Source organism: Centroberyx gerrardi, chromosome 12, assembly GCF_048128805.1.
Source record: "Centroberyx gerrardi isolate f3 chromosome 12, fCenGer3.hap1.cur.20231027, whole genome shotgun sequence".
Taxonomy (NCBI): domain Eukaryota; kingdom Metazoa; phylum Chordata; class Actinopteri; order Beryciformes; family Berycidae; genus Centroberyx; species Centroberyx gerrardi.
Window position 1 is genome coordinate 7,267,678 of NC_136008.1, and position 26,261 is coordinate 7,293,938.

The window sequence follows — 26,261 nt, forward strand, 5'->3', positions numbered from 1 at the left end:
TGGTTTTGCAATGGGTTTTTGTGTTTATATCTACGTTTAGAATAATCATGAACCATACCAGTACTGAATAGCTGAATAGGCTGCTATATATACTGTTAATCTGTTGAAAGCAACAACTAACTGAAAAATGTAATATTAAAAAGGGATAATGTTGATTGAAAAGTTTTATGAATGGGTATTTAAGAACACTGCTTAATTGCATCAGGTTTTTTCATGATCCTGCAGTTCAAAACCAGGTGAGATAATGTAAGTGTGACTGCTATTATTTTTTGTGACTTTTTCAAAAAAAAACTTTAGCCAGGGAATGTGTACTGTGCATGCATGTTCTTCTCAGCAATGCCCCACTTCACACTGTTTTTGTTGTTGTTTTGATTTTGAGATACTTGGATCTATGGGTCAGGGCCAGCAACAGAACAGCAACGATGGAGCTCGCAGGGATTCAGTGTCTTGCTCAAGGACACTTCAGCAGGACGGATGCTTGCGGTCATCGGGGCTTGAATCTGGGCCTTCTGGTTGTAGGATGGTCTCCATACTTGTTTCCACACCTTGCTTCCCAGTTATACACACACACTCATACCTGGGAGCAGCCTAAAGCCAGTCGTTTACCATTTGACTGCTTGCTGGTAAGGAACATGTTGGGAAAATCTGAGAGGGGAAAGGGAAGTGATGCTCTCCACTCCATCTGCAGCTACCACTGAGGCACCATAGAGCAAGGCATTTAACCCCTGATTGTGCTGGTGGAAAAAAAAAAGCTTATAGCTCACCTAAAAGAGAAAAAGAATGTTATGGTTTGCTAGTTTGGAAACACCCATGTTGCTCTGTAATTATGTGGTTGTGGCTTTTCTATCTTTGGTATCTAAAGTCTCATGTCCCTACTTTACATAGGCGGGTCAAGTGCCCCACACGGAAATGAACAAGAGCACAGAAAAACAGCTGTGTCAAACTTTTTTTTCCAAATGCATTTTTCCTGAGATAGTTTAGTCTCTTAGCTGGACATGAGCAGAAGGGCAGTTATATTGATTAGGTAAAGGGAAATCATTAACACCTCTCTTGTAAAACGTGGATGACACAGTTTGTGTCCCTTTCAGTGCCAGTGAATATATAATACTACATTCAAGATTATCAAGACTACAAGATTATCGTATTTTGGCATTTTGAGCAGAGGAGACATACTGACCCTCACAAACTCCTTCTGTCTCTATGGTGATTTGATCAATCAACCTTCTGTCAAGGCAACTTCCAACCTCTCTAGGCCAACTGGTGACCATGGCGAACACTGGCTAAATGGCTCGGACCTCCCGCCTATGACACCATGAAAACCGCAAAACAAATCAAATTTACTCATTAAGACGTTTTTACAAAGCTTTATTTCTAAATGCTTGCGACAAAGAGAAAACTAGTAGTATCTTTCAGGATGACAACGTCCCTTAACCACCAGTCTCAGTCTCGCCAATGTCTTTTCTACAGCATCTAGTCCCTCTATAAGTAGGCCACATCTAGTTCTGGAGTGTGCATCAGACACTGCATCATAAATTGGAGGGCTCGGACGATCGATATTTTCGGTACAATAAGCCACAACCTTGCCTTACAGGAGATGAACCTTGTTTGGATATGGATTTGGTATGCCAATGGAGACAGACGTAAACTTGTCACTTTGCTTCTTAAAGGATCACACCAATCTAGAGTTTTTCAATATTTACAATGGCTACAGTTACATCTATGCCACTTATGTTCCATCAATTGCTTCATCAGAAACTTTGTAAAGAACAAGCTTGAAATAAATCAGCTTTTTCCATATATACAGTGACACTAACAATGCTATACCAGAGTGTCTATACGTATTACGTATAGACAGTGCACTCTATCAGTTTTGAACGGGAAAATCTGTAACGCTAAAGATGGCGGCTCCGACAACGTAGGGACGTGTTGTCAGCGAAAGTGGCCAATCGACACACTTAGTGTGCGTATCATAAACAAAATCTGCCAATCATATTTTCAGGTTTACACAACGGCACAACTATGTTATGACAACTAACGTTAAGTAGCTGCCAATATCAACCGTCCCTGCCAGCAACCGTTTTATTAAAACATTTGAAATAATTTAATAACATGATATTCTCAGATAACCGTCATCTCCCTACTGTGGGCTGCATGCATGACATGACTGCTGACAAGTGATACAATGGGAAATGTGTGTATGGGAGCCGTAAACCAGATTTATCTTGAATGTTGTAATCTCACTGTTTCGTGAAGCAATGGAGGGTGCATGCATACAAGCATCAGTAAGTCTGTGACAACAGTATCCTTTGAAACAAATTTTAACACTCCATGTTGTTAACAAGTCATCAGTGTTTCTAGTAATGCAAATGATTGTCAGAACTTCAGATATAAACGACTCTCCATTCAAAGTGATAGGAGTCTTGTCTTGTTAGTCACAAACTTATTGCCTGGGGGGCTTTACCAAGATGGCACCCGAGTGAAATGACCTTCCTTAAAGGGATTTTGGCTATACTACACTGACAAAGTATTTGCAATGATGGAATTCTGAAGACTCTTTTAGATGGAAGATATATTAGATGTAAGTGGATTAGAGTCAATGGGATCCATGAGATGAGCACAACCAATACCAAGACACTTGTGCATAGTTAGAAATGGCGAACAACATAAGTTAATGTATAGAGACAGACACACTGAGATTAGGAAAATGCTCAATAATGTCAGTGTAACCCTTTAAATGCAAAAGCCAATGAGGAACTTTATAAATGCCCTATATTCATCTAAATCCATGCAATACATAATTGTGAAATTATATAAGATAATATATATCTTCATAACAACCGAGATCTATCTTATCTTATATCATCATTTATTATCATTTATTATCTTATACATCTACTGAGAAGTGTATTACACTTCTCAGTAGATGGAATAGAGTTCATCCAATAGAACCAATACAATTATATAGGCTATGCTCACATACAGGCAGCAGCTTTTTTGTCTGATACTTCAACTCTGTCCTCCATCTGCATGGGATGGCTCTACAGGCTAGTTTCTGTCCACGCCCAGGTGGGTTAAAGTAGCTGCTCACACACAACTGGTGAATAGGCAAAGAGATGCTTTTAATCAGACCAGAATTACTCTTCCATGAATATGATTTGGCCACACAGCCCTGCATTGAGCGTGGCCCATCAGGTGACCTCAGGAACGCAGAAAAACATCACGAGGCAACGAAAAGATTCGTCCGCCATGCAGGAATACATTGTACTGCCACCCGTCACCTCAACGTAACCCTCAATTTTGACTTAATTCGGTCTCAATGGAAATAGCATTCATTTTTTCCCCATAAAAGTGCTTACAATTTTTTTTCAGATGGTGGGTTCCACCAATTTGCTGGCTGCATCACAAGGCCTTAATGCTCGCTGCTGGGAGTGGTTGGGTTGTCATGGTTTGCTGAGATGCATCATGTGCTCAGAGCTCTGAATGCAGCACAGTTTAAGACCTGGAATCAAATATATTGGGTTTCTACCATGAGGAACCTGACAGACTGTCAACTGATGCTTGAGAAAATCGAGGGAGCAAATCACTGGAGAGACTTCAAAGAAAACCCAATGAAGTTAGTATGTTACCAAGCTCCTGATTAGGGTAATGATTAAGTTCTCTTGCTGAGCAAAAGGTAACTACACTGTAAAAATGACCCTTTTTGAGTCATTTTTTTTTAGCTGAGCTGTCAGCTGTCAGTCAAATGTCTTGTTTGACGACAGGTATTCTACAACTGAATGACTCACAGACATGTTTAGCGACCAATGTTAAGATGCCTACCGTACCGTCAAATGTGAGAACCAAGACATAGTGTTTCTGTTTTTTTAAATATTTGTCTTAGAAACTCCAGCGTAATTGACCAAGAAATACTGTATGTATCTGTGACGGATGCACCTGTTATTTTGTAATCTCAAAGAATATTCAGTTGAAAATAACCCAGCTGCCCACTTGACAGAGAATTCCTCTTACCGTAAAGAAAATCCAAAGGGTATTATGGCAATCAAACAATGGTTACCAATGCATGTGTGTTGTCTCTAAGGTAGTATACATATATACTCTAGGAATAAAAAGAGATGACAGAAAGAAAGACTGTTGATTTGTTCCCTTGTTATCATGAGAGTTGTCATAGCAACCAATTAAGCACAGCTAGCTTAGTTTGTGTGAGTTATCAGCACGATTGGAGCGTTGTATAAGTCATCTTGCCTAGATACTTACCATGCTTCTCATTAGCTGATGTTCTACCAGGGCTGCTTGACAGTTGTAAAAGAGAGAGAAAACACAACCATGTCATCTTTTATGCTTTAAGATGCTTTTCTCTTTAAATAGTCTAAAATGTAATTTCCATAACTTGGTATTCCATATGAGACTGTATCTTGCATGAAATTGGATTTGGATGTCTTCAGGGAAATACGTTCAAAAAGTTGACCCAAAGCAAACAGCTTAAAGTAAGACCTTGTTATGCTTTCCATGGATCACATGGTGCAAATCATTTGTTCCTTTTCCATACATGTTTGAAAATTACTACCACTTAAGAAAACTCTTGACTGGTGTAAACCCTTGGATAATGAAAATGTTATGACTTAGGCTTCTGTCTCTCTGACTAAATAGAGAGCCATGACAGGAGGTGGAATTTGTGAAAAGACCTTCTGAAACGGTGAACTCCTTGACTCTGTCCTCAAATACCATGGTTTCACTCTGCCTCTCTTAGTCCCCTTATTCACGCATGTTACTGCTGTCCTCTGTTACTCCTCCTTGCATACCAATTTCTGTGCAAGACCCAACAAGCTTATCTGGCACTGCCATCTGACTGTGTGTGAAAGAAATCCTCTACTATGGAACTTTATAGATGGTATCACAGTGAAGTCTGCTGTTGCCTGCAAAATGTAACCTGAGGCTTCTGTCAGAGCCTTTCATGCCCCTTTAAAGTCAAAGGGAATTCCCTTTGTCTTTAAAAAATACTGCATAAACAATGTGTTCACTGTCTCTTTTGCAACCTGATTACAAACAATGATACCAGCACAAAATAAAGTTTTTTTTAAGTCACCATTTCCATCCATTCAACACTTACAAATAACTGCTGATGGGTTTCTCTCCCAAGGGAACAATTGTCTAAACTTTAAGGCATGATGAACACCCTGAACCCTCTCTGACAAAGTACAGCCTGTGAACAACTAAACATAGAGCCAGAGGTTGATAGCAGCGACCCAAACGTTAGCAAAATGGACTTGTGACTTGAAGGTGGTGGGTCCAGATTTTTGAAGCAGCTGGGAAAAGCTGTGCGGGAAAAATAATGGAGTAATGTTTTCCTCTCCCTCATATGCTGTCGATGTGCCCTTGAGCAAGGCTCTTAGCCCCAGCTATTCTGAAGCAGCACATCTGCAGTGAACAGCGGAAGACTGTGGTTGTACTGGGCAGCTCCCAGTTGTGAATGTGTGAAGCAGGGCATTGCTGAAAAACAGCATGTGTCCTCAGTAACACTTCCATGGGTAAATAAAGGTTAAAAAGTCCTATGTCTCACCTTTCAGGATTGATAGTACATAAGAAACACAGACATACCTGTGGCTCTACCTTAAGCTGCTCTCTCACTGTCTTTGTTATTGTATTGTGCAACAGGAATTCAGCATGCATCAACAAGTCCAATTCAGGCACCTGCTGCCATGTATAGAATATTTTCAGATTGCACAATATATGACAGGTGCCTCTATCATATTGTAGAGTTTAGTATACAGAGATATAGAGTTTCCAAGAAAAATATATCTTCTGAAAAAAAAGTCCCAAATTCTGTATATCTAGGTGTGTTCTTACATTGTCACTTATTTGGCAGTGTGCTGTAAGTGTCTTATAATAGCATATCAACACTGGCAGCTAGCCATATCTGTGAGTTAGTTACAAAATATTACCAAACAAGAAGCTTGCCTGACAGATAAACCAAAAACAAACTCAAATGTGATCATTTTTTAAATGTAGTTTGAATGTGTTAATTGGAACAATTTACCAAAAAACGCGCTCAACCCTCAGTTGGATTTTTCAGTTATTTATGTGGGTGCTGAATCCTCAAAAAATGTGTAACAAAATATTCCAGGACAGCACTCCAATTAATTTATATTTATTGCCGCACAGACGTTTCGGGCAAGACGCCCTTCTTCAGTGCGCTTTTTAGGCAAACAAACTGAATCGGTCACTTGCATTTGACTCTTATTGGTAATCAGGCTGACGCAGCAGCCACAAATCACAAATTAGTTATATCATTTTTTAGATGTACTAACAACAACACTCAGAGGACATAAGGCCTAATCGTAACGTAATGTGTTAATTGGACAAACTATTATTTTTAGGGTAGTTAAAATGTAATTTAAATTCTTTGACAGCGAAGTAGTTGGTAATTTGGTAAATTACAGTGTCAATGTAGTTTCATTAGTTAGTTGCATAAAGATAGACTAAGATTGACTTATATTATTAGTATTGTTCAACTGCTTCCCATTACTACTATAGAAACTTGTTCTGAACTCAAAATGCTTGATTAATTAATATCAATGAATTAACAATATTACTAATATTAATATGAATTAACTAGATTTAAGTCCAAGTCTCAATCACCAGACCTTGAGTCAGTCTGGTCCACCACATCTACGAGACAGACTCAACTAATCCTGCTCTCAATCAAAACAAATGAAAACTACTAGAACTCTTTGATAATAATGGTTAGTTTACATTGAAACAAACATTGACTGTCGAAAAACATTAGACATTTTTTCTTTTGTAAGGGTTAATATGTTAACAAGCAAGGATTTATTTGCACTAATGTATGATCCAGTATCCTTTACAAGTTTCCCCACACATTTTCAATTGTTGAGTATCCTATAACAATATTTACTTTTAATAACATTTCTTTCATATTTGAGATGATTGTGTATGTATTTCAAAATATTTAATGTGCTTTTGCAATGTCCTTCTTTTCATCACATCGCCACCAACATTTCTCTCGTAAAACTTGAAACAATATCAGAAAAAAATATCTGATTGTTTGTTCATATTTAGCTGTCATAAATATTTATATTTGACATTCCATAACCCAATATTCTACCAGTTTCACAGATTTAAACTACATATTGCCAATATTGCCCCCATTATCTATCAGTTATGCAGTCCTGCTGAGAATGAAAACAGTCTGAATAATGGTTAAAAGAGAACAAAAAGAGGAAAACAGAAAAATCAACAGAAGAAACATTTTAAATAAACATTACCTTCTACTACTGGTAACCGTCAAAAGTTAAATTGGATGTCATACTTTGCTTCCTCTGATAGGCTATTAAAAGTCAATTTATCTGTGAAGATGCTTCTTCTTGGTTTGTATTTACCAAAAAATATTGAACTCAGTGGGTATTTTTTGCATAAAACAAAGCATGGAGATACTAATGGGTATGTATATGTATGTTCAAAATACATAGTAATAACTGTTGCCTACTCTAAATATCTCAACAGTGCAAATGGTAAAATTAGGTAAAGCACACTGTTCAGCAGATACAAAGTTGGTATTGTGTGTACTTAAGGTAATCACTGCCACCTAGTGGCAATGTTTAGAAAGCATAATTTTTACTACAATTATAGTATCACAGGCTGAATTTATGTGAGTAAAATCACAAGTTACTTTAAATTTTAAACAAAACAACATGCTTTTATTTAAGAAAGGAAAAAAAGAAAGGCACACACATTGCCTCAGTCCCCACACATCCTCCACAACCATTATACCCTCCTGCCATTTAGGATAAGATAACAGTCTATGGCCTTTAAAAAAAAAAAAAAGCTCCTTGTGCAGCTTTGTGCAAATTTGTTCAGACCTCCATTGTTTGTGCTGTTTGAGCTTGTGTGGCTATGCAAGATTAATGTTTCACTTAACCCCAAAAGCAGATTGAGCATTGACTAGAAGCCTCTTCTAGTCTGTAGTATGGCGCCCAGAGGATTTGAAACAGCGTAGGCCAAGTAAGTACGTTGGGGGTCAACGTACTCGGTCTCCACTGTGTCAAATCCTCCAGGCCCTTTGCTACAGCCCGTTATGCTGCTCTGTGTCTCAGAGATTGAAGACGCTGCTAGCCAATGCTCAATCTGCTTTTGGGGTTAAGTCAGACAGACAGAGAGCGAGATAGATACCAAAAACACATCAGTGTTCTCACTAAGAGGACATCAACCCTGTTTCTCCCCCACCCGGTGCATGTCAAACACTGACCCAAAGTGAGTTTGTCCCCAACACACACAGGCTGCCAAGTTTGATACTGATTTTACAAATGTACTTAGATCAACAAGCTATTACATGGTTATTACCAAATGTCATTCAATTTCACCAACTGGATTAGGACATACAGTTTTCTGTTCACCATGTTTCATGATGATTGGACAATCGGTCGCAAAGTTATAACAATTTAGTTTACAAGCCACGCCTCCCCAAATTTAGCAGTTAATATGAGCAAAACGAAAGCAGATCTTAAAAATCTAAAAATTTTAACAACTTTTAAAGAGTTTGGTCCTAGTGCCCTGATCAGACTGATTGGGTAAATATTTCTTGAACAGCATTTGCACATCAATATCTATGGTCCACATTTGATGTCTCAATCTACCAGCTCACATCAATTTGAGAAACAGCAGAAGAAGAATAACAAAGAAAACAAATAATAACAAAAAAGCACAAAAACAATAGGGTTTCAGCCCTGCAGGCTTGTACCCATAAAAAGAGAATAAGTTGAAACCCTATGGGGAGGACAGAGTGTGTTTGAGGAGGGGGCTTTACTGTGTAAGACCATTGACAGGCCATTTGAAAAGGGCAAGTTGGAGTTTGTGTCTATCTGGGCCTATTTGGCCCTTTATGGGTGTCAGGGGCCCGTTGAGGTTTTAAGGAATTTGAGCATCCCTAGATATTCAACATACATGGAAGTGTCTTTTTTTTTTGCAGGGATTGCTGGGAAGAAGAGGAAGACGTAAAGGGAGAGGCACTCTCACTCTCTCTCTGTTCTACTGTGGTCAAAGGTGTCCAAGGCTGGATAGGAGAGAGATGGAGACTGTATTCTCCACATTTAGCCAGGGAGGTTTTCAGGTGTAGTTTGGTGTTTGTACAGTGTGATAGAGCAGGGAGGGACAGGGCATTATGGTGTGCATTAACAAGGAAATATGGCGGGACAGCTAGGGGGAGCCATAGCAGTAGATTTGTGTCTTGCCCGGTAGTTGCTGCTAGCACCTCTCATGCATTTAACTACTCTACTGTCTCAACATGCCCTTCACATTTAGCCCACTACTATAGCTGGTGCTCAGGAGCTCTCAGTTCCCTCCTCAGAAACACATAGAGAGTGCTGAACTGAAGTCTGTCATGCTGAACGAGAGTAGTTCTTAACTCTTAACTAACATTGCTGAAACTACAACCAGTCAAGGACAAAAAACTGTTCATTTTCTGGTTTAGAGAGACACACTGATCCACATATAATACTGTACTTTTTCTCAGCTTTTCTCAGACTTTGAAGTGATTGGAGAATTTGGTGTCAGTATAAGATTAAAAATACATGCTTAATGTGAAATTATACTGCATTCCACTGCACTGAATATATTTGGATGGAGCTTCTGTATCTGTTCCCCATCTCTTTTGTTTCAGTAATCATCTTGATCGGGACCAGCTTCCCTTGCTTTGACAACATAGGACGAGGCTCCTGTGTGAGCTTGAAGAGAATAAAGGACAATGTTTTTCTAAAGATTATTTTTTAGGATTTCCGTTTTTCTCTGCTTTGCAGTATAGAGAGACAGGAAAGATGGGAGAAGTGCTCACATGTGACATGGTCCTGGGTCGGATTTGCACTGTAGGATATAGTGTGGGGTGCACTACTGAGCCACCAGGATGCCTTAAGAGAAGAAATGGAACCCAAGATGCTACAACTTTCCTCCATTCCCTACCAGCAGTATTGCTATAGAACGCTTTCATAATCATTGGTTTATCATGTTGGCTTATTCCCTGAAACTGCAATAAAACGCTTATCGTGTTAGCTGATTCCACGAAACTAAAATGCTAATCATGTTAGATTATTCCCTGAAACTGCCATAAAACACTTATGTTAGCCGATTCCATGAAACTACCATAAAATGCTAATCATGCTCATCAAGACAAGAATAAAAATGCAAGAAGAATAAAAACACATAAGAGCAGAAGAATAAAATAAGTAGACATATACACACACACACATATGCACACAGCCATGAGTATACATACATCCACAGACACCTGATACATTTTGCCGGGAGACTATTCCACAGTTTTATCCTGGTTCCAGACTCTTGAATCGCGACCCGCCCACTCTTCAGATTTGGTTGAGCGATTCAGAGAGTCTGATGTTGCTCTATTCAACGGCGATTTCTCGATCACAAAAACGTTCGGGCCACTCAGTGCCTTTGTGGGCGGGACTAAAGTTTGAACTGTTTATGCCATGGTTTTTAATTGCCGTTTCGGCAGAGTAATATTTGTTGAAATCACCCCTTAACCAATATATTGTCTTTGGAAAGATGATTTTTTTGTCAAAAACAACCGACATTCTTGGTAAAGTTAGTAAACCCAGCATCAGTGATAAGTGTCTGTAGATGTCTATCTTACTGACATAATGAATATTCTCATAACAGAATGAGCCGACATCATGAGGTCGTTCTTCTGTGTATCTTTACTGTTCAGTCACATGTACAACAACAACACTGACTAAAGCTACGTCATACTCTATTAGACATGCACACTCCATGTCAAGGTAATAAAGTGACAGGACCTTCTGATCATAACAACTTTCATTCATTACAATCCTCTCAGGCCCTCTCACCAGATTTCTTTAGTCAAGACCGTGGAATGGCTAGCAGACGTTTGCCAATGGACCTAAGGGGCCAGTGTGGGGGGTCAGGAGTTCAGAAATCGTTGTGAAAATCACAGTTGTATTCCACAATGACGCCGGTCACGGGGTCTCACAGGTTTCTTTGTTTAACCATCCGAGAAAACCATCACTCGAATCATTTTTTACGTATCAGCACTGGGGAGAGAAGCTACAGCAGCACGAAGCCCGAAGCCCGAAGACTAGTGTAAACAAGGAAGTGGAGGAGATTCACGACTGCGCACACGCAACCTTTTCCTACCGTTTTGCTTTAAATAATGGCATCAATATTGGTCATTTCCACTCACTATGCGATCGTTGGCTTCAGGAGACTTGGATTATGCTGCAAGAACTGTATGGAGTAATTATATTGATATTTTCTGCTCTTTTCAGAACTCTAAAGATTGGTAACCATTGACTTCAGTGCTGCAACGAAGTTGTTGCTCCATGCAACGAAGAGTTTACATTTTTTGGGTGAATTATTCCTTTACAAAACTCGCACTTGCCTGTTATCGATATTTATGTCAATACTCAGTCAATCAATTAGAGAGGGAGCAAAGTATACACCCGTTAGTATTTTTTCATTTTCTGGCACTGGGGCTACCCATTGTTTAGGCTTTAGGTTTGTATTGGGGATTCTGCCTTTAACTATGATATAGGCTAGCTCAACCAGTATAAATAGTTTCCTTTTTCAACTAAGCATATAAGCATTTAATGTTTGTTGCTGGTCTCATTCAAATGAAAAACAGTTGTTTAGCTTTTGTTGTCTTTCAGATTATCACATATCACAGCTCTGACACTCACTCTTCTTCTAAGTAGCCTACGTTTTTGCCATTTTTGCCTTTATTGGACAGATCAAAGTAAAGAGAGAGAGTAAGACTGGGAAGACATGCAACAAAGGTAGCCTACTGGACCAGATCCAAACCCAGGACATCACATTTACATGGCACATGCTTTGGACCAGTGAGCCACCAGGACACCCCTCATTCATCTTACAGTATTTGTCTGTGTGAATTGGAAAATGGAGGATCTCAGGTGGGCGGAGCTAGCTTGAGGTGTGTTTGTTTTTCTGGCACTGTTCTGTTCTCTGCTACCTGCTGTGTTGCTACAGAGGCTAAGTTTACCCACAGCTAACGTTGGATTAGACAAACATGCTGCAATGGTACAGTATGTTGCTGGAGACATGATTTTGGACAGTTTATTACATTTTGTATGTGACTAAGATATCCAACTTAGTTTGATCAGCTATTTATAGCAAGCCTAAAGCTAGCTAGCTAGCTGATATTTGCTAGCTAAGCTTGTAAACTGTTGTTGACATCTTAAAACAGTTCTCTATTTAACCTTAGCTTCTATCACATTAGTGCTTTGCTAATAGCTAAATAGTAGTTTGCCAAATGAAGCCTCTGCTGAGTCTGTGCAGTAATGCTACACAGTGGCTAGTGTCAGTAGCTAAATACATAGGCTACTGTTAGAACGTTGTGTTTCAGCTTCTAGTTATCATGTATGTGCCTTTGCTGATTCAAGAAGAATATAAGTGGAATCATAACTAACTTTAGTGTGCATGTGTATGTGTGAGTGATTGTGAGTGAGTGTGTCCATCATGTGTCCATCATGTGTCCTCCCTCAGCCACAGACCTCGACACTGTTGAATGAGGAGCTCAGAGCAGCATGATGCAGGAGGAAACATCAACCCCACAAGATGTTTCATTCAGCCCCATAACTCCTTATATTTCAACTATTGTCTTTTTTTTTTACATAGTAGCCACAAATAAAACTGTGGCTGTGCATAACTTCTCTGATGCCCTCACTGCCCTTGCTTTCTCATACTTCATTTTGTGGTAGCAGTATCCCAAAATGTACGACTGCACATTTAAATGTATACAGATACAACCCTAACAGATAATATATGGATACTATGGATCAGTCCCTGTCTGTTCGTCCGTCTGTCCGTCCATCTGTTCGTCCATCATGCAACATTTTGGATGCCACTGAACCAAAAGGGTGCTACAATGTTTATTTATTATTGTGTAATTGTCTATACAGTATACAATATAATTGTCACAGGATATCTTTGACTTTACTTATGATTTTGTATGAAACATAGGGACATATGATGTATGTCATTGCTTCATGACAGGCATTTTCAAAATTGTACTAATTGGGCTAAGGATAGCCCTACAATACGATATCTTGAATGCTGCTTGTTTATTGATGAAACTAAGATTTGTTTGTGACAGCGTGAATTATAAATGAAGCATACAAAAATGCCTGTAAAAGATATATTTTTCTGTCCTGATTTGTAGTAGCTAAAGCTATTTTACCTTATTGAACAATATTTGACAAATAGGTAAAATGATTGATACACCATATGAAGGTGTATCGATATGAAACAATGTAAAACAGAGTTACTGCTAAAGATAAACATTATAGTGGTGCTTGGAGTACATGAGAAAAGGGATTAAATGTAGCCTACCATAGTGGTGTCTGGAGTGTCGTAAAATAAGGTATCAAAACACCGTAGTGGTGTTTGCAGTCCATAAAAGTAAGGTATCAAAACATTTAAGTGGTGTTTGGAGTTGAGGAAAATAAGCTCCCAAAACATCTTAATAGGTTTCAGAGTTCCAGGTTTTACAGACCTCGAAACACTGTGCAGTCTTTCGAATCTCTAATCAGGGTGGTCCAATCCTGGACATTTGTAAGGTTTATTACATTTATTGCTTTAGTGTACTGTATGATAAAGAGATTTCAACTGTGAGACACAAACAAACCATCAAACAAAACTCCTCAATCCTGAACATTAGTAGGCTATCTCCCACTTTTTGAAAAAGGGAAAAAAAAAAAATAGAAATACAGATTACTGCATTCTCTATCAATGATGTTTAGAGTAAATATGTGCCCTGTTTTGATTTTTCATCATTATTTCAAACATAGAAAACAGTATATAAACATGACACATAAGAAGATACATCACACACCCAATCAGACAGCAAAAATACTTGGGTGGTAGAAAGTCAAGTTGTTAAACTTAATAGGTCATTGCTGTGGTCATATTATTAAAGAGAAACCTCCAACCCTTTGATAAATAATTATGTTATTAAAGCATAGAATCTGTTATAGAAACTTTGCATTTGTTCTAAGAAATGCGAAGAGAACAAACATTGCTTACCACAAGTATAATTATTTTCAACAGGGTTAGATAAGTACAATTCAGTTGATAACATGGAGAAATGATGATGATGCACTAAAAGCATTGTGTGGAATGTAACTTTTTATACTGTGATGCTCACGGGAAAATAATTACTATATGTTTTCCATAACACTAAACATAAAATTTAAGCTGGCATGGATATGTATGGCTCTGAAATGCTGGTGAAATCTCTATGACACACGATCTTATCAACAGAAAAAATGAATACATTTTTTTAAGGATTAAAATAAATGCAAGTAAGACAATGAGTCACATTCCAGACCCCAGACAGAGCTGAACATGATATCTCTAAGACTCGGGTAAAAACATTGATGAATTGTATTTGGAGCTTGTTTCTTCCCATCTGCAGCTATAATTAGCATTATTCTATGCTGTATGAGGCATCACAGGGTGAATACAAAGGTAGATTCCATTGTGTTTTCCATAGTAGTAACAATCTTCAGGGAAGTTGTTGGTCTCCACCACCTCCTTACGGCTGACAGCATGAACCAGGCAGCTGGGGAAGCTCCTCCTCAAAGACTGGGCCACAAGCTTCATATCTCCCTTCAGTTTCTGCTTCTCAATCTTCTGTTGGATCTGACTCTTGTCAAAAGGCTTTGGGTCAACACAGAAAGAGACCACCACTTTGATGTTGCTGTTGGTCAAAACATCAAAGCAGTTAACTCCTCCTGCACAGCCATGGTAGGTCTTCTCTGCAAACCAGTTGAAAAAGAAAGTGCGCTCCCTGTCATTGAAGACCCTAATGGACCATTTCACCCAATCGTATTTCTTCACAAGAAAATCCAAGAGGGATTTGGTGAAGTCAAGGTCAACACTGCCAGGTTTCTTCTGAAGCTCACGCTCCATGTCCAGCTCGGCTTGAACAGCAAACCTCTCCGTACATTCATCCACAGCAGCATTCACATGTTTCTTCACATCCTCCATTCGTTTCTGCCACTTTTTCAACTCGTTGTCCCCCCTTTCTCTGTCCTTCTGGATGGCATAACACACGACAACAATAATGCCCTTCAGAAAAATCTTCATCACCGTGCCACAGAAATACTCAACTGCCCTTCTGTTTCTCTGCTCAATGATAGCTCTTTTCTCAAACATAGGGCCTTCTGAGTCTGTCTTCCCAGTGATAGCATTGTAGAGGCAGCCCAAGTGGAAGTCTGTATTTTTTTTCTCATAATAGCTGAGGAACTTCTCCCTCTTCTTTTTGTTGTGAGGGTCATTGACAAAGTCCTGGAACCTTTCATACTGGTTGAGGATCTGGACCTCGTAATCAAAGTTCTGCATGTTCATCGTCGATCTCTGTAGCTCCAGGTCCATTGTATCATGCTCATCCTGGATCCCCTCGAGTTTCTGGTTGACCAAGTTAAATTGCTCTGTCAGGTCCTCGTCTGGGTTTTTGACTATCTCAGCAAAAAAACTTTCAAACAGATCCAAGACAGGGTGAAGCTGGCCTACAGCGGCTGCAAGCCCCTCAGAGATTTTCCCCACGATCTCCATACTTTTTTAATTTCCACAGCCAGAGACTATGCTGGTACCTGAAAAAACATGAAACCCTTGTAAAGTTCATTTTAATGTGATTTTAGAACATTTTAGAGAAAATTTGTCTCCCCTGTTCTCTTTTTTTATTACTTTGCATAAACCCATTATCAAGAGACACTGATGTACATCAAGTCATTTTTTCATGGAACTGTTTCCTGACAAATAACTGTACAATAAAGCAAATGGCAGGTCATGTCAGGACTTGAAAGTATCCAGTTTCATGTTTCAGTTTCTTATCAAAAAGTGTGTGAAGTACACAAACAAGGCACACAGTAAACATTTATGGCAATTTATGGCAATTCAGAATTATGACCCCTTGGGATGTAATATGCTGCCCTAACAATAGGCAAGACCTAAGCACATGTTTGGGTCTTCCTATTGTTAGGGCAAGACCCAAACATGTGTTCCCATGTTCACAACATGGGAAAAAGGGATTTACTTTGGTAACTATATAATGGTTTTCCATATAAAATACACAAGAGAGATGACCTATATCTCTTTCCCTGGAGCCCATATCCAGTTCAGAAAAAGGCACACCCAGGTCTGAGAGAAGGAAATCCCCACCACTGCACTTGTTCTATAATGACAACCACACTTCCCTCCTCATAACAACCTCTAATATGATTGAAACTCCAATCACCAAATACATACAAAATACAATGTTTTACAATGATCTGCTTTGAAATAACAGATACAGGTTTATATGAACATCCACAGAACCTGGGCTTGCCAGTAATTGCTGCAGTGATGAGATCAATGAGAGCTTCCTAAGGACTATCACTGCAGTATGATATACTGTAGATGTGCCTGTTCAGTCAGATACAATCAGTGCTTAACAGACAAAAAGGGTGCAACTATAACTTTGAATTTGAAATTACATGGTGGAATTCAATTTGAGACTTATTTTAATTTGAGCAAAAGACATTCTAATCTAAAGAAAAAATGTAACAGTGACAGGAATTTTGTTTGTGCTTGGAAATATTATTTTTCAAGTAATTTAACAGAAATACTGCTAATAACATGTTTGCCATCCAGTATTTTCCATTCCCCAGGGGACAAAACCAACCTACAGAGCTATTATAGAGACCACACTAAGACAACAATACCACATCTGTGAACCATACCAGCTCCACCTAAGACATGAACTTCATCTGTTTTTCAGTACAAAACACATTTTATGGTGTAGTCAAGTCGAAAGGAGATAAAGGGCTCTTTTAAAACCAGTTCCTCAAAGGTCTCCAAGTTCCCACTGCTCCTAATCAAAGTGTGCTTGCCATAATGGTGAGAAAATCTGAGCAAACAAATGTTCATATTGTTTATTTTTTTCATTTCATTGTCAGGAAAAAATACAAATTGGAGCACAATAAAAACTCACCTTACAAGCTTCAGCATCCAGTGGGGTCCAGTCCAGTTGTCCAGTAGTCCAGCTGCCTTTGAGCACCAGCTCCCTTGGGATTTATATATATGTGTGTATATCTCTTGTCACTCCCCCTTTGGAACTCCTCCATCCCCTCAAGTATTCCATGGAAACCCACTCAGAAGGACTAAGGGCAGGCACAGAGACAGATAACATCCTGTCCAACACTCCCCATCCAGAGACACCATGAACCCTGGCAAATTTGAGGAATGTGGAAACATTGCTCAGTAAAGTACTGAGACAACATCACTGCAGTGTGTTGTTATCATGGCTGGCAAGCTACATATCCATCCTAAATGGATATGCACTGTTAATGGAGAGAAGGAGTGTGGCCTCCATCTGCTTTTGTACTGAATAGTTATAGAATAGTTTATTTTCACGTTTCTGCTCCTGCTGCTGCAGCACAATATTTCTTTTCCATCTTCCATCTAAAGGATCACTATGATTCAAAATAGTTCAATGCAAAACCAAATGAAGAATGGACTGAGTAAAGCACACACACACAAATGGCAAAGTACGTGCACACACACATATACATTTTTACATTCATACAGTTTTATCATTTTTTATTTAGACTGTAATAATATTAATGAAATTGTTCTTGAGGGAATTTTGGGGTGAACTAACACAGCCCAGGTAAGTATATATTTTAATAAGAACGTCTGTTTTGGTTTCAGGTGGTGTTTCATTTTCAGTAGCTCATCTGGAATGCCAGCCTTCCCTCTCCCATCTCCAGATGTTTCCAGGTCATAGACAGCAAGGATGTATCGTGACAGATTGAGCATCACTTGGTTTGAAGAAGTCAAGGGGGGAAGGACCAGAGTAAAAGTACTTCCTTAGTTGAATTAAAGGGCGGTTCCACAGAAAATAAAAGGGACCAACGTGCTATCTACTCCTTTTTGTTGTTCATTCACTGCCAATCTTGAGTTACAACTTGAGCAATGGGTGTGAAGTCCAACTTTGAAATAGGCCAACTGTATATTTCAATGGTGTGAGAGAAACTGCAAAGAAGAGCTCATGCCAGATTGTTGTTGTAGAAGAGTGAAAGTAGCTAACTGACTGACTGACTACTCATTGTTGAAAGTCGAGAAGTGGCGTCAAGACCTACACAGTTATGGTGGTATACGTGATATCGCGTTGTTTGCACTGTTCGTGTTACAATAAAGTTGAATTGAATTGAATATCAAAATGTTTGTTTACATGCACTTCCCAGGCAGAAACCATTAAAATTGTACAAAGTGCCACTTATATGTGTGACAGTCTGGGAGAACCCATCGGATGTCACCGCTACACATTGTTGGCAATGAGCCAAAATAGATCAAAAACAAGTTTTGTGGGCATTTTGAGATTTTGAGCGATTTTGTTACTTTTATCTCTGTATTACATCATGGTGAATAATTATTTTCTGAAAACAAAAGGGAAAGTATTTATTTTTGTGGTTTTGTGAAGGGTAGTTGGCTAGCAAAACAAGTTAGTCTGTCCCTCGTTCCGACTGCTGACTGCTGACTGCCTCCGCACCAGTGCATGAGAGGAGCGGACTTAACGTTACTAACTTAACGTTACAGCTAATGTCCAGGAAAAAACACAGGCTGCCAAACACACCAAACACAGCAAAATGACAGTAACCTACTCATTATGAGTGTTAGCTAACAAGCGGTAGGACAGAGTCACTTACTATGAACAAAGCTACAGGCGGCTTTGGTCGTGTCAGCTATCCATCAGTCATGTCCACAGACAGATGATCCACTCGCATTATTCCCCTGTTACTGATACAACTACTACAATACATACTACTACAACTTATTGCAAAAACTAATAAAAAGCTTTAAGGCACAGATAACTGATCCCTTTTCATTTCAATAAATTAACTTTGACTATATAGATAGCCGCACTTGTTACTCCATTCTATTTTTGCCTTCTTCCTGTTTACCTTCTCACCACTAAAGCAAAGATAGATAAGTGTCCGATAGGTGTAAAGCACATCCACAGACACACACGTAAGGCAATCCTATGATTTCAGATTGCTGTAAGGAAGTGACCAATTTATTTTCAGTGCTGGTGTGTTTGTTCCTTACACTCTCCTGTAGACTAACTTGGAACGCCACTGGAGGAAAGGCAATGTGCTGGAATGTTTAAAGCCATTTTTCTCAGTTTTTACTTTTAGACACATATCACAAATTAAAAATGTCAAATTTTCATCATGTGAAGGGTTTTTGCAGGCCACCACACTTATAGTATATCACTACAATGCAGAGGGCAGTACAGAACACCTATTATACTAGGGTGCGAAAGCCAAGGGGAGGCCAGACATCAATGGCCCGGCTTGCACTAGGTCTACCTAGTCTTGATAGTGTTATATTTATCTATATTGCCTTTATCTTTCCTACAGCACTCGACTATATCCCTGGACTCAACTCACACAGTTTATATTTATCTATATTGCCTTTATCTTTCCTACAGCACTCGACTATATCCCTGGACTCAACTCACACTGTTTATATTTATCTATATTGCCTTATATCTTTTCTGCATTATTTTATATTCTTATTTACCTTATTATTTGTTATTACCTTATTTCTTGTACTTTGTTTCGCCATTGTACTGTACACCGCTGCTGTGACACCCGAATTTCCCCTAGGGGATCAATAAATCAATTAATCTTAATCTTAATGGCTGTGCGTAATGATACATTAGCTGCTTTGGCCTGTTAGATATGCCAATGCATCACTAAGCAGAGAACGAGTCTGATTTTTCTGGCCCATGATGAGGATTGATGTTTATGTCCCAACCAGGTTGTGAGAATATGCGATCCTCCACGCATGCACCATGAGCCAGGGACCATATTGACAAACATTCTGAGAATACTCTCAGAGAGCTCAAACTTTCTAGCAAGGACTTCTAGTTTAGGAGTGATTTAGGAAAGTTCTTAGAGCAACTATAAGCAAGGAATGGACAAGAAGTTTTATCTTAGTGAGGAGGTGTGGTTGACCCTGTTGCTAGGTATGATGCTCTCTTTTAGATGCTGTCATTGGTCCCTCAGGAAAATTTCAGCATGCCTCTCAGTCATTCAGAATGCACACATAGAAATTGATAATCACTCAATTTACAGTGTGGTTTACCTATAATGACAAAAAGGAAAATCCCTGTTTAATAAAAAGTTGGGGCAATCTAACGATTTAGACAAAATGTTTGAAAAGACGTGGTACTTACAGCCTAATAAGTGATGCCTTGTGTGGACACGGTAATGTTATTTTGACTTGTCTATCAAGTTGACCAAAAGATGTTTTGAAAGTGTCTCAAGACTGACTAGTACAATTGCTGGACTTTATCTGGAAGCCTATATGAATAGGGTTGCTGAACAAGAGTAGATTGTCAGTGATGCAGACGTGTGTCCCATCAATGTCTCATCAGTGACCCAATTCTGCTGATGGAGGGTTGCATAGACTTAAATCATCACTTCAGCAGTGTTACATTTTGGCTGTTGCCAAATTTCTTAACATTTGATCACTTTCATTTCGGCCAATATTATGTTGAGTGGGAGACGTGAGCGCATCTCTAATGAGATCAGCAACAAACATCATCCATTAGTCCATTAGTTAATGCTTATTAAGCATTAACTAACCCTTAACTTAGTGACCCTTATTGTAAAGTGTTACCAGTGAGTCTATTACTTTCTTCATATGTTGTTGTAGTTTAATGGTTATTTGTATATTCATGTAGATAGAATGTGATCAAATGCTTGACCAGTGTATCTTTATTGGTAAATGTTATAATGGTCACCTTGCCTGTTTGCCTTGAGACTACAGATTTATAGTATTGTACAAGTGCGCAATGCACATGATTTATTAACTGTAGTTCTTAATTAAGGAGATGCAACTTCTAGGAATCCTCATAATCTAATTTAGAATGTTGCATTTCTTTTATTGTGTAATTGTTAGATGTAATATTTCTGTAGTACTCTTTAATTTCAGCAGTGGTAGGCCTACCTCTCACCCCCTTGGTTAGAGTACTAATATTCATTGTTCTGTTAGGTACCTAATTGTGTTAATTGTGTGATGTTATACATTGGGTTACTTGTATATTGTAATTCTTGTGTGTTTTTCTGTTTATCATTTATGGAAAACCATAACCGTCCCAAGCCTCATCATCTCCTATTGCTCTACATGTGTGCATGGTGGCAATAAATGGCTTAAACGGAAACATCAGTCTACATTATCGATGTACCATGGTGATGCTCAAACTCCTGTGAGATAGACTCTACAGTAGATATGTATCACTAGGGAATATGCAATACTATGATCTTTACCATAAAAGCTCTGTGGTGTTTTAGTTTTAATTTGATGGGGAGTTTCTGAGGGAGAGATTAGGGAGTGGTGTGTGTGTGTGCTGTAACAGGGCCATGGATCATATATCTCGGACTGAGCCCAAATGCGACTTTATATGACTCATATACTAAACAGCTGACTATTAAAAGGCGCATTCAGAATTTTAAGAGTCTTATGCTTTTGATCATGAACAAATGCTCATTTCAGAACAAGACATTCAAGATTTCATCACATGTGTGTCTGTGTGTGGAGGGGGTCTGAGGAGAGGGATAAAGGGTGTAATGTAAGGTATTTTTTAAATTTTTTTATTTATCTTACCTAAGTATTTATTTCACTTGCATTCACTTATTTATTTCATTTGTTTCTTTGTTTCGCTTGTGTGATGACCTGCAATATATTTTGTTCATATAAGAATTGAATCTGGAATATAATAACTTTATAATAATAACTTTATTTATATAGCACCTTCAAAAACAGAGTTTACAAAGTACTTTGACAGACAAAATAAAAGCAGAATACTCAAAATATGAATTTAAAGGCAATAAAACTATAATAAACAGGGAATAAATTCAGAGGAGGACAGAGGTGGAAAAGAGTAACATTCAAGTAAATAGTGATATAATCATAAGGTGAAAACCAAAATAAACGGTAAGGTTCAAATAAAATAAAAGTAAGATAAAATTAGGATAAAATTAGGATATAGTTAAAATAAAAGGATAAAAGATGTAAAAAGGCAATAGCAAGACGATAAAAAGATGATTAAAAAGACAATAAAGAGACAATAAAAAGACGCTTGAAGATAAAAAAAAATAAAAAGACGACATCACATAAAAGTAAGTCCATAAAAATAGGTTTTAATAAGAATGGAAAAGAATGGGGAAAAAATAATAAAGCCAATACAAAAAAAAGAGATGTTTTTAGTCAGTGAGATACATATATTTCCCCACTTGTTGAGTCATTGTTGTGGCACAAACACATTATGTGAGTTACTTCACCTTTGCCACCTTCAGTGTGCTCCACACTCCTTGACAATTATCTTTAATCAATTGTTGTTAGAAATCATGTGATAAATTGAAGACAATAACACATATTGCTTGCTATCCTGGATTTTGAATTTTTGGCAGAGGGTAGACTTAAAGTCCCCTCAGTAAATATTTATTAGACACTTCCACCTTTTCCACCATGGTTGTTTTTAGATTTCTGATGTGACTTTTGTTTTTATTTTATTTTCCAAGACTCGGTTTTATTTCTTTTTTTTTTCCCAATCAGTAATTTCCTTTTCTCAACTCTCAAATATTTTAGGAGGACGTTGTCTGATGGTTTCACCTTAATTTTTAGCTTGCACTACAGAACAGCTTTCATTAGAAAGGATGATCTGGCATGTACAGCATATGACTAATTTGACTGGATGAATAAAGGAGAAGCAAGCGTGAGGTGTAAGTAAGATTTCATATTAATTTCCATTTCTCAAGAGAAATTTGAAATGCATCTTTTTTTATTTGGGCTGTCATTATAAAAAGGCTACTTGGATGTAAGGCAACTTTTGTGTAGATATTTTGTGTTGAGAAATAAATTACTTCACCAAGTTTGAAACAAGATTTATTAAATGCAAGAAAGCCAGTGTTTTGGCAACAAACATCACAAATACAAATTTAAAGAGTATAAGTGCTGCAATTCTGATTGAGAAACTGCTTACCCCATTTAAAGTATAATGATGCTTCACTAAAATAAACATAATGACCACCGCTTTCTACAGACCATTGATTATTTTTTAGACCTTGTCCTATGTTAGGTTAATGCTCAAACAACCTTTTACTGTCTCATTCAAACAATAAGGAAGTTACACCCTCTAAAGTTTTCTGAACATTTAGAAGTGCTTCAGATTCAGTTTTGAACACACTTTTTCAGCACATCGTCTATTTTAACTTGAATTTCTTTCACCCTGTCTTCCCATTTCTCCTTGACTTCATCTTCATCATCCTCTGTGGCAGCCGTGTGTGCCATCAGTACCATGAGACCCATTTGGAAGAGATGAATGAGATGGAAGCATTTGGTTTCCATCTTGGTTTTGTCTCCACCATAGGCATCGAAGTACAGCTCCAGCAGTTTTCCGGAAGACAGCTCCCCACAGATGCCTTTGTAAAAGGCATTTAGACTATCTTCCAACTCATCTCTATCGATGTGATCCTTGAAGTCTTCTGTGTGCTTTTGGGAGTCATCAGGGTTCTTCTGGATCTTCTTCACCATTTCAGTGAGATGATTGTACTGATTTTTGATGTAATTTTCAGACCTTCCATAGTTCACCTTCAATTCATTCAGCTTTATCTCCTTCAGTAACTTCTGGTTGGTCTCAGAGATGTTGTCCAGTTTGGTGCAGATGTTACTGAAGGCTTCGTCAATGTTTTGTTTTTCTGCATCTGCCAGGTCCTTATCTACTGTCTTCTTTGCCACCTTCACCACGAAAGTGACGATGGCGAAGAGTGGATTGATGTTTTCAGCAAAAGAGGACATTTTCTCCAGTCCCCCAAGGACAACGCTTCCTGCCCGTTTGACCTGCTCAATGTCAACCATGGCTGTTGCAAGTCAATCTCACTGTGGAACTTAAAAAAAAAAAAGGGGAAAAGAAAAATATTCAGCCATATTTTGTTATCACAGTTACCAAGGCTTTATAACTATCATGTACATACAGGCACTAGATTGCAAAAGATTGTGGATGGTCACTATTATTCAGAAACTTAGCTCTAACAACAATTCAAATATTATACTGTAAAAGCAAGATATTCAAAACTATTTCCTGCTCAGTCAAGTAAGAACCTTGGAGTAAACTACTTTGTGTAGAATTAATTGTCTTACCTTGTATAAAGTAGTCAGCAGACCGTGTATTTCCTTGTGGTTGTAGTAATCTCAGCCACTTCACCCCACTTTGTACCACAACAACCCCCCGGCTCTTGCTTTATAACAGCAGGACGTGGGAGTGACTCAAAAATATTAATGAATCCGATTGGTTGCCCATGTGTGGTTCTTTTATCCATGCCTGATTGGCTGAGATACATCCTTCTGTTGTTAGAGCAAATCAGTACACACAGTTTCTACAAATTCTTACACATACTCATACTTACGCATATTCAAGGAATCATTTGAATGACAAGAGCGTACTGTTTTGTATTGTGAAGTTTAGGCCTGAGTGTGTTTGATCAGAATCAGAACCCGAGTGGTGTCTGAAGAACTAATTGGACAACCATTAAAAAGTTATACTGAACAAATATCCATTGTTGCAGTCTGAGGGGCAGGCTTGAATAAATTGATTGACAGCTGTCATGCAGCTGACATCACTACTCAGCTGTTCAATAAACAGCACAAAGACTAAAAGCAAAATCAACTCAATGATATAGTTTTCATTTTGCTGCCAATCAGCTGATACTCTTCTGGAGAGCAACTAACAATGAGTTCATAGCTCAACAGTAGCTATGAATTCATTGTAAGTCGATTATTTCAGTTCTTTATGGTGAGAATAGTTTTGTGGGTGTTTTGATAACCACAGAGAATCAGTTTTATGGCAGTTTCAGGGAATGATCTAACAAGATAAACATTTTATGGCAGTGCCATGGAATAAGCTCAAATGATAAGCATTTTAGGTAAGATTCAGGGAATACGTCAACATGATGAACCAATGATTATGATCGCAGTCTGTAGCAACACTGCTGGTAAGTGATGGAGGAGAGTTGCAGCATCTTTGGCTAAATTTCTTTTCTTCAGGCTCGCACAAGAGCCTTGTCCTATGTGGGCAAAGTGAGTAAGGGACATTGATCCTGATCGAGATGATTGCTGAAACAAAAAAGATGTGGATCACATACAGGAAGCATCTATGTATTCAGTGCTGGTGAATGGTTTATTATTTCACATAATGCCAGAAATGCATTTGATTTTGCGTATACTGAAACCACTTGCTGCAATAACTTAGTACATTTTGAGAAAATGTACAATATTGAATGTGGATCAGTGTGTCTCTGAACCAGGAACTGGACATTTTTTTGTCCTTGGCTGGTTGCAGTTTTCAGCAATGAAGGAGTTAACAGCTATCTCTTCTTGAGCATGACAAACTTACATTCAGCACTTGAGCCTTTCAGCACCAACCTCCCTTCTATGTGTTTCTATGGAGGGAAGTGATAGCTCCGGAGCAGCAGTGATAGTAGCACTCGACTAAGGCGTGTTGACACAATAGAGTAGTTACATGCATGGGAGACGCTAGCAGCAACAACTGAACACAGAAACTCTTCAATGCAGTTCAGTAGGGAAAGAATCATGGGTGACATGGTTGACTGAGCTGGTGTTTTTCCCATAGGACAGTGGTATCAGAGTTAAACTGGGCTGATAGACTTAAAGCACTGGCAACGCAGAGGGAAGATAGACTGAAGGCTTGGTTATACTTTCGCCTGGGTGCTTTCACGGATGGCGCGCACACTTCAACAGAGCATGAAGGCATTTTATACTTGTCGCATTCTCCATTGCAGTATTCCTCACAAAGACAGGGGTCGGTAGAGAGAAAATACCCTGTAAAGCAGGAAGTTTTGGGCCATTTGATGCTCTTTGTAATCTCTCTATGATGGCTTGTACAAATGCTGGTATGAGCATACCAGCTCAGCAAGTCTTCCCTCAAATTCATCCATTCAACATTCATCCAACAAGTTACAAAATCTGGGAGGTGCGCAACCAAGCGAAACGACCAAGCGAAGCAACCAAGCACGGGTCTGACGCCAGGTTCGCGATTGCGTCATTTGTGGCGCACGAACCTCGTGACCTAGCGACTGCGTCAGGTATAAACTAAGCTTGACTGTGCTCATTATCCCCTTGTCTCCCAC

General features: G+C 38.6%; 3 protein-coding genes across 3 annotated transcripts in view; 1 reads left to right on the forward strand and 2 right to left on the reverse strand.

Moving 5' to 3' along the window:
* Positions 1-26,261, forward strand: part of rpz4 (rapunzel 4) — a 41,035-nt gene that overhangs the window by 3,589 nt on the left and 11,185 nt on the right. The gene's annotated exons all lie outside the window — the stretch shown is intronic.
* Positions 14,494-15,618, reverse strand: LOC139917898 (protein rapunzel-like). The gene has a single exon (XM_071907131.2). It carries the CDS (start codon positions 15,616-15,618, stop codon positions 14,494-14,496), a length of 1,125 nt encoding a protein of 374 aa, XP_071763232.2.
* Positions 23,287-23,973, reverse strand: LOC144541920 (protein rapunzel-like). Its single transcript, XM_078287069.1, has one exon. It carries the CDS (start codon positions 23,971-23,973, stop codon positions 23,287-23,289), a length of 687 nt encoding a protein of 228 aa, XP_078143195.1.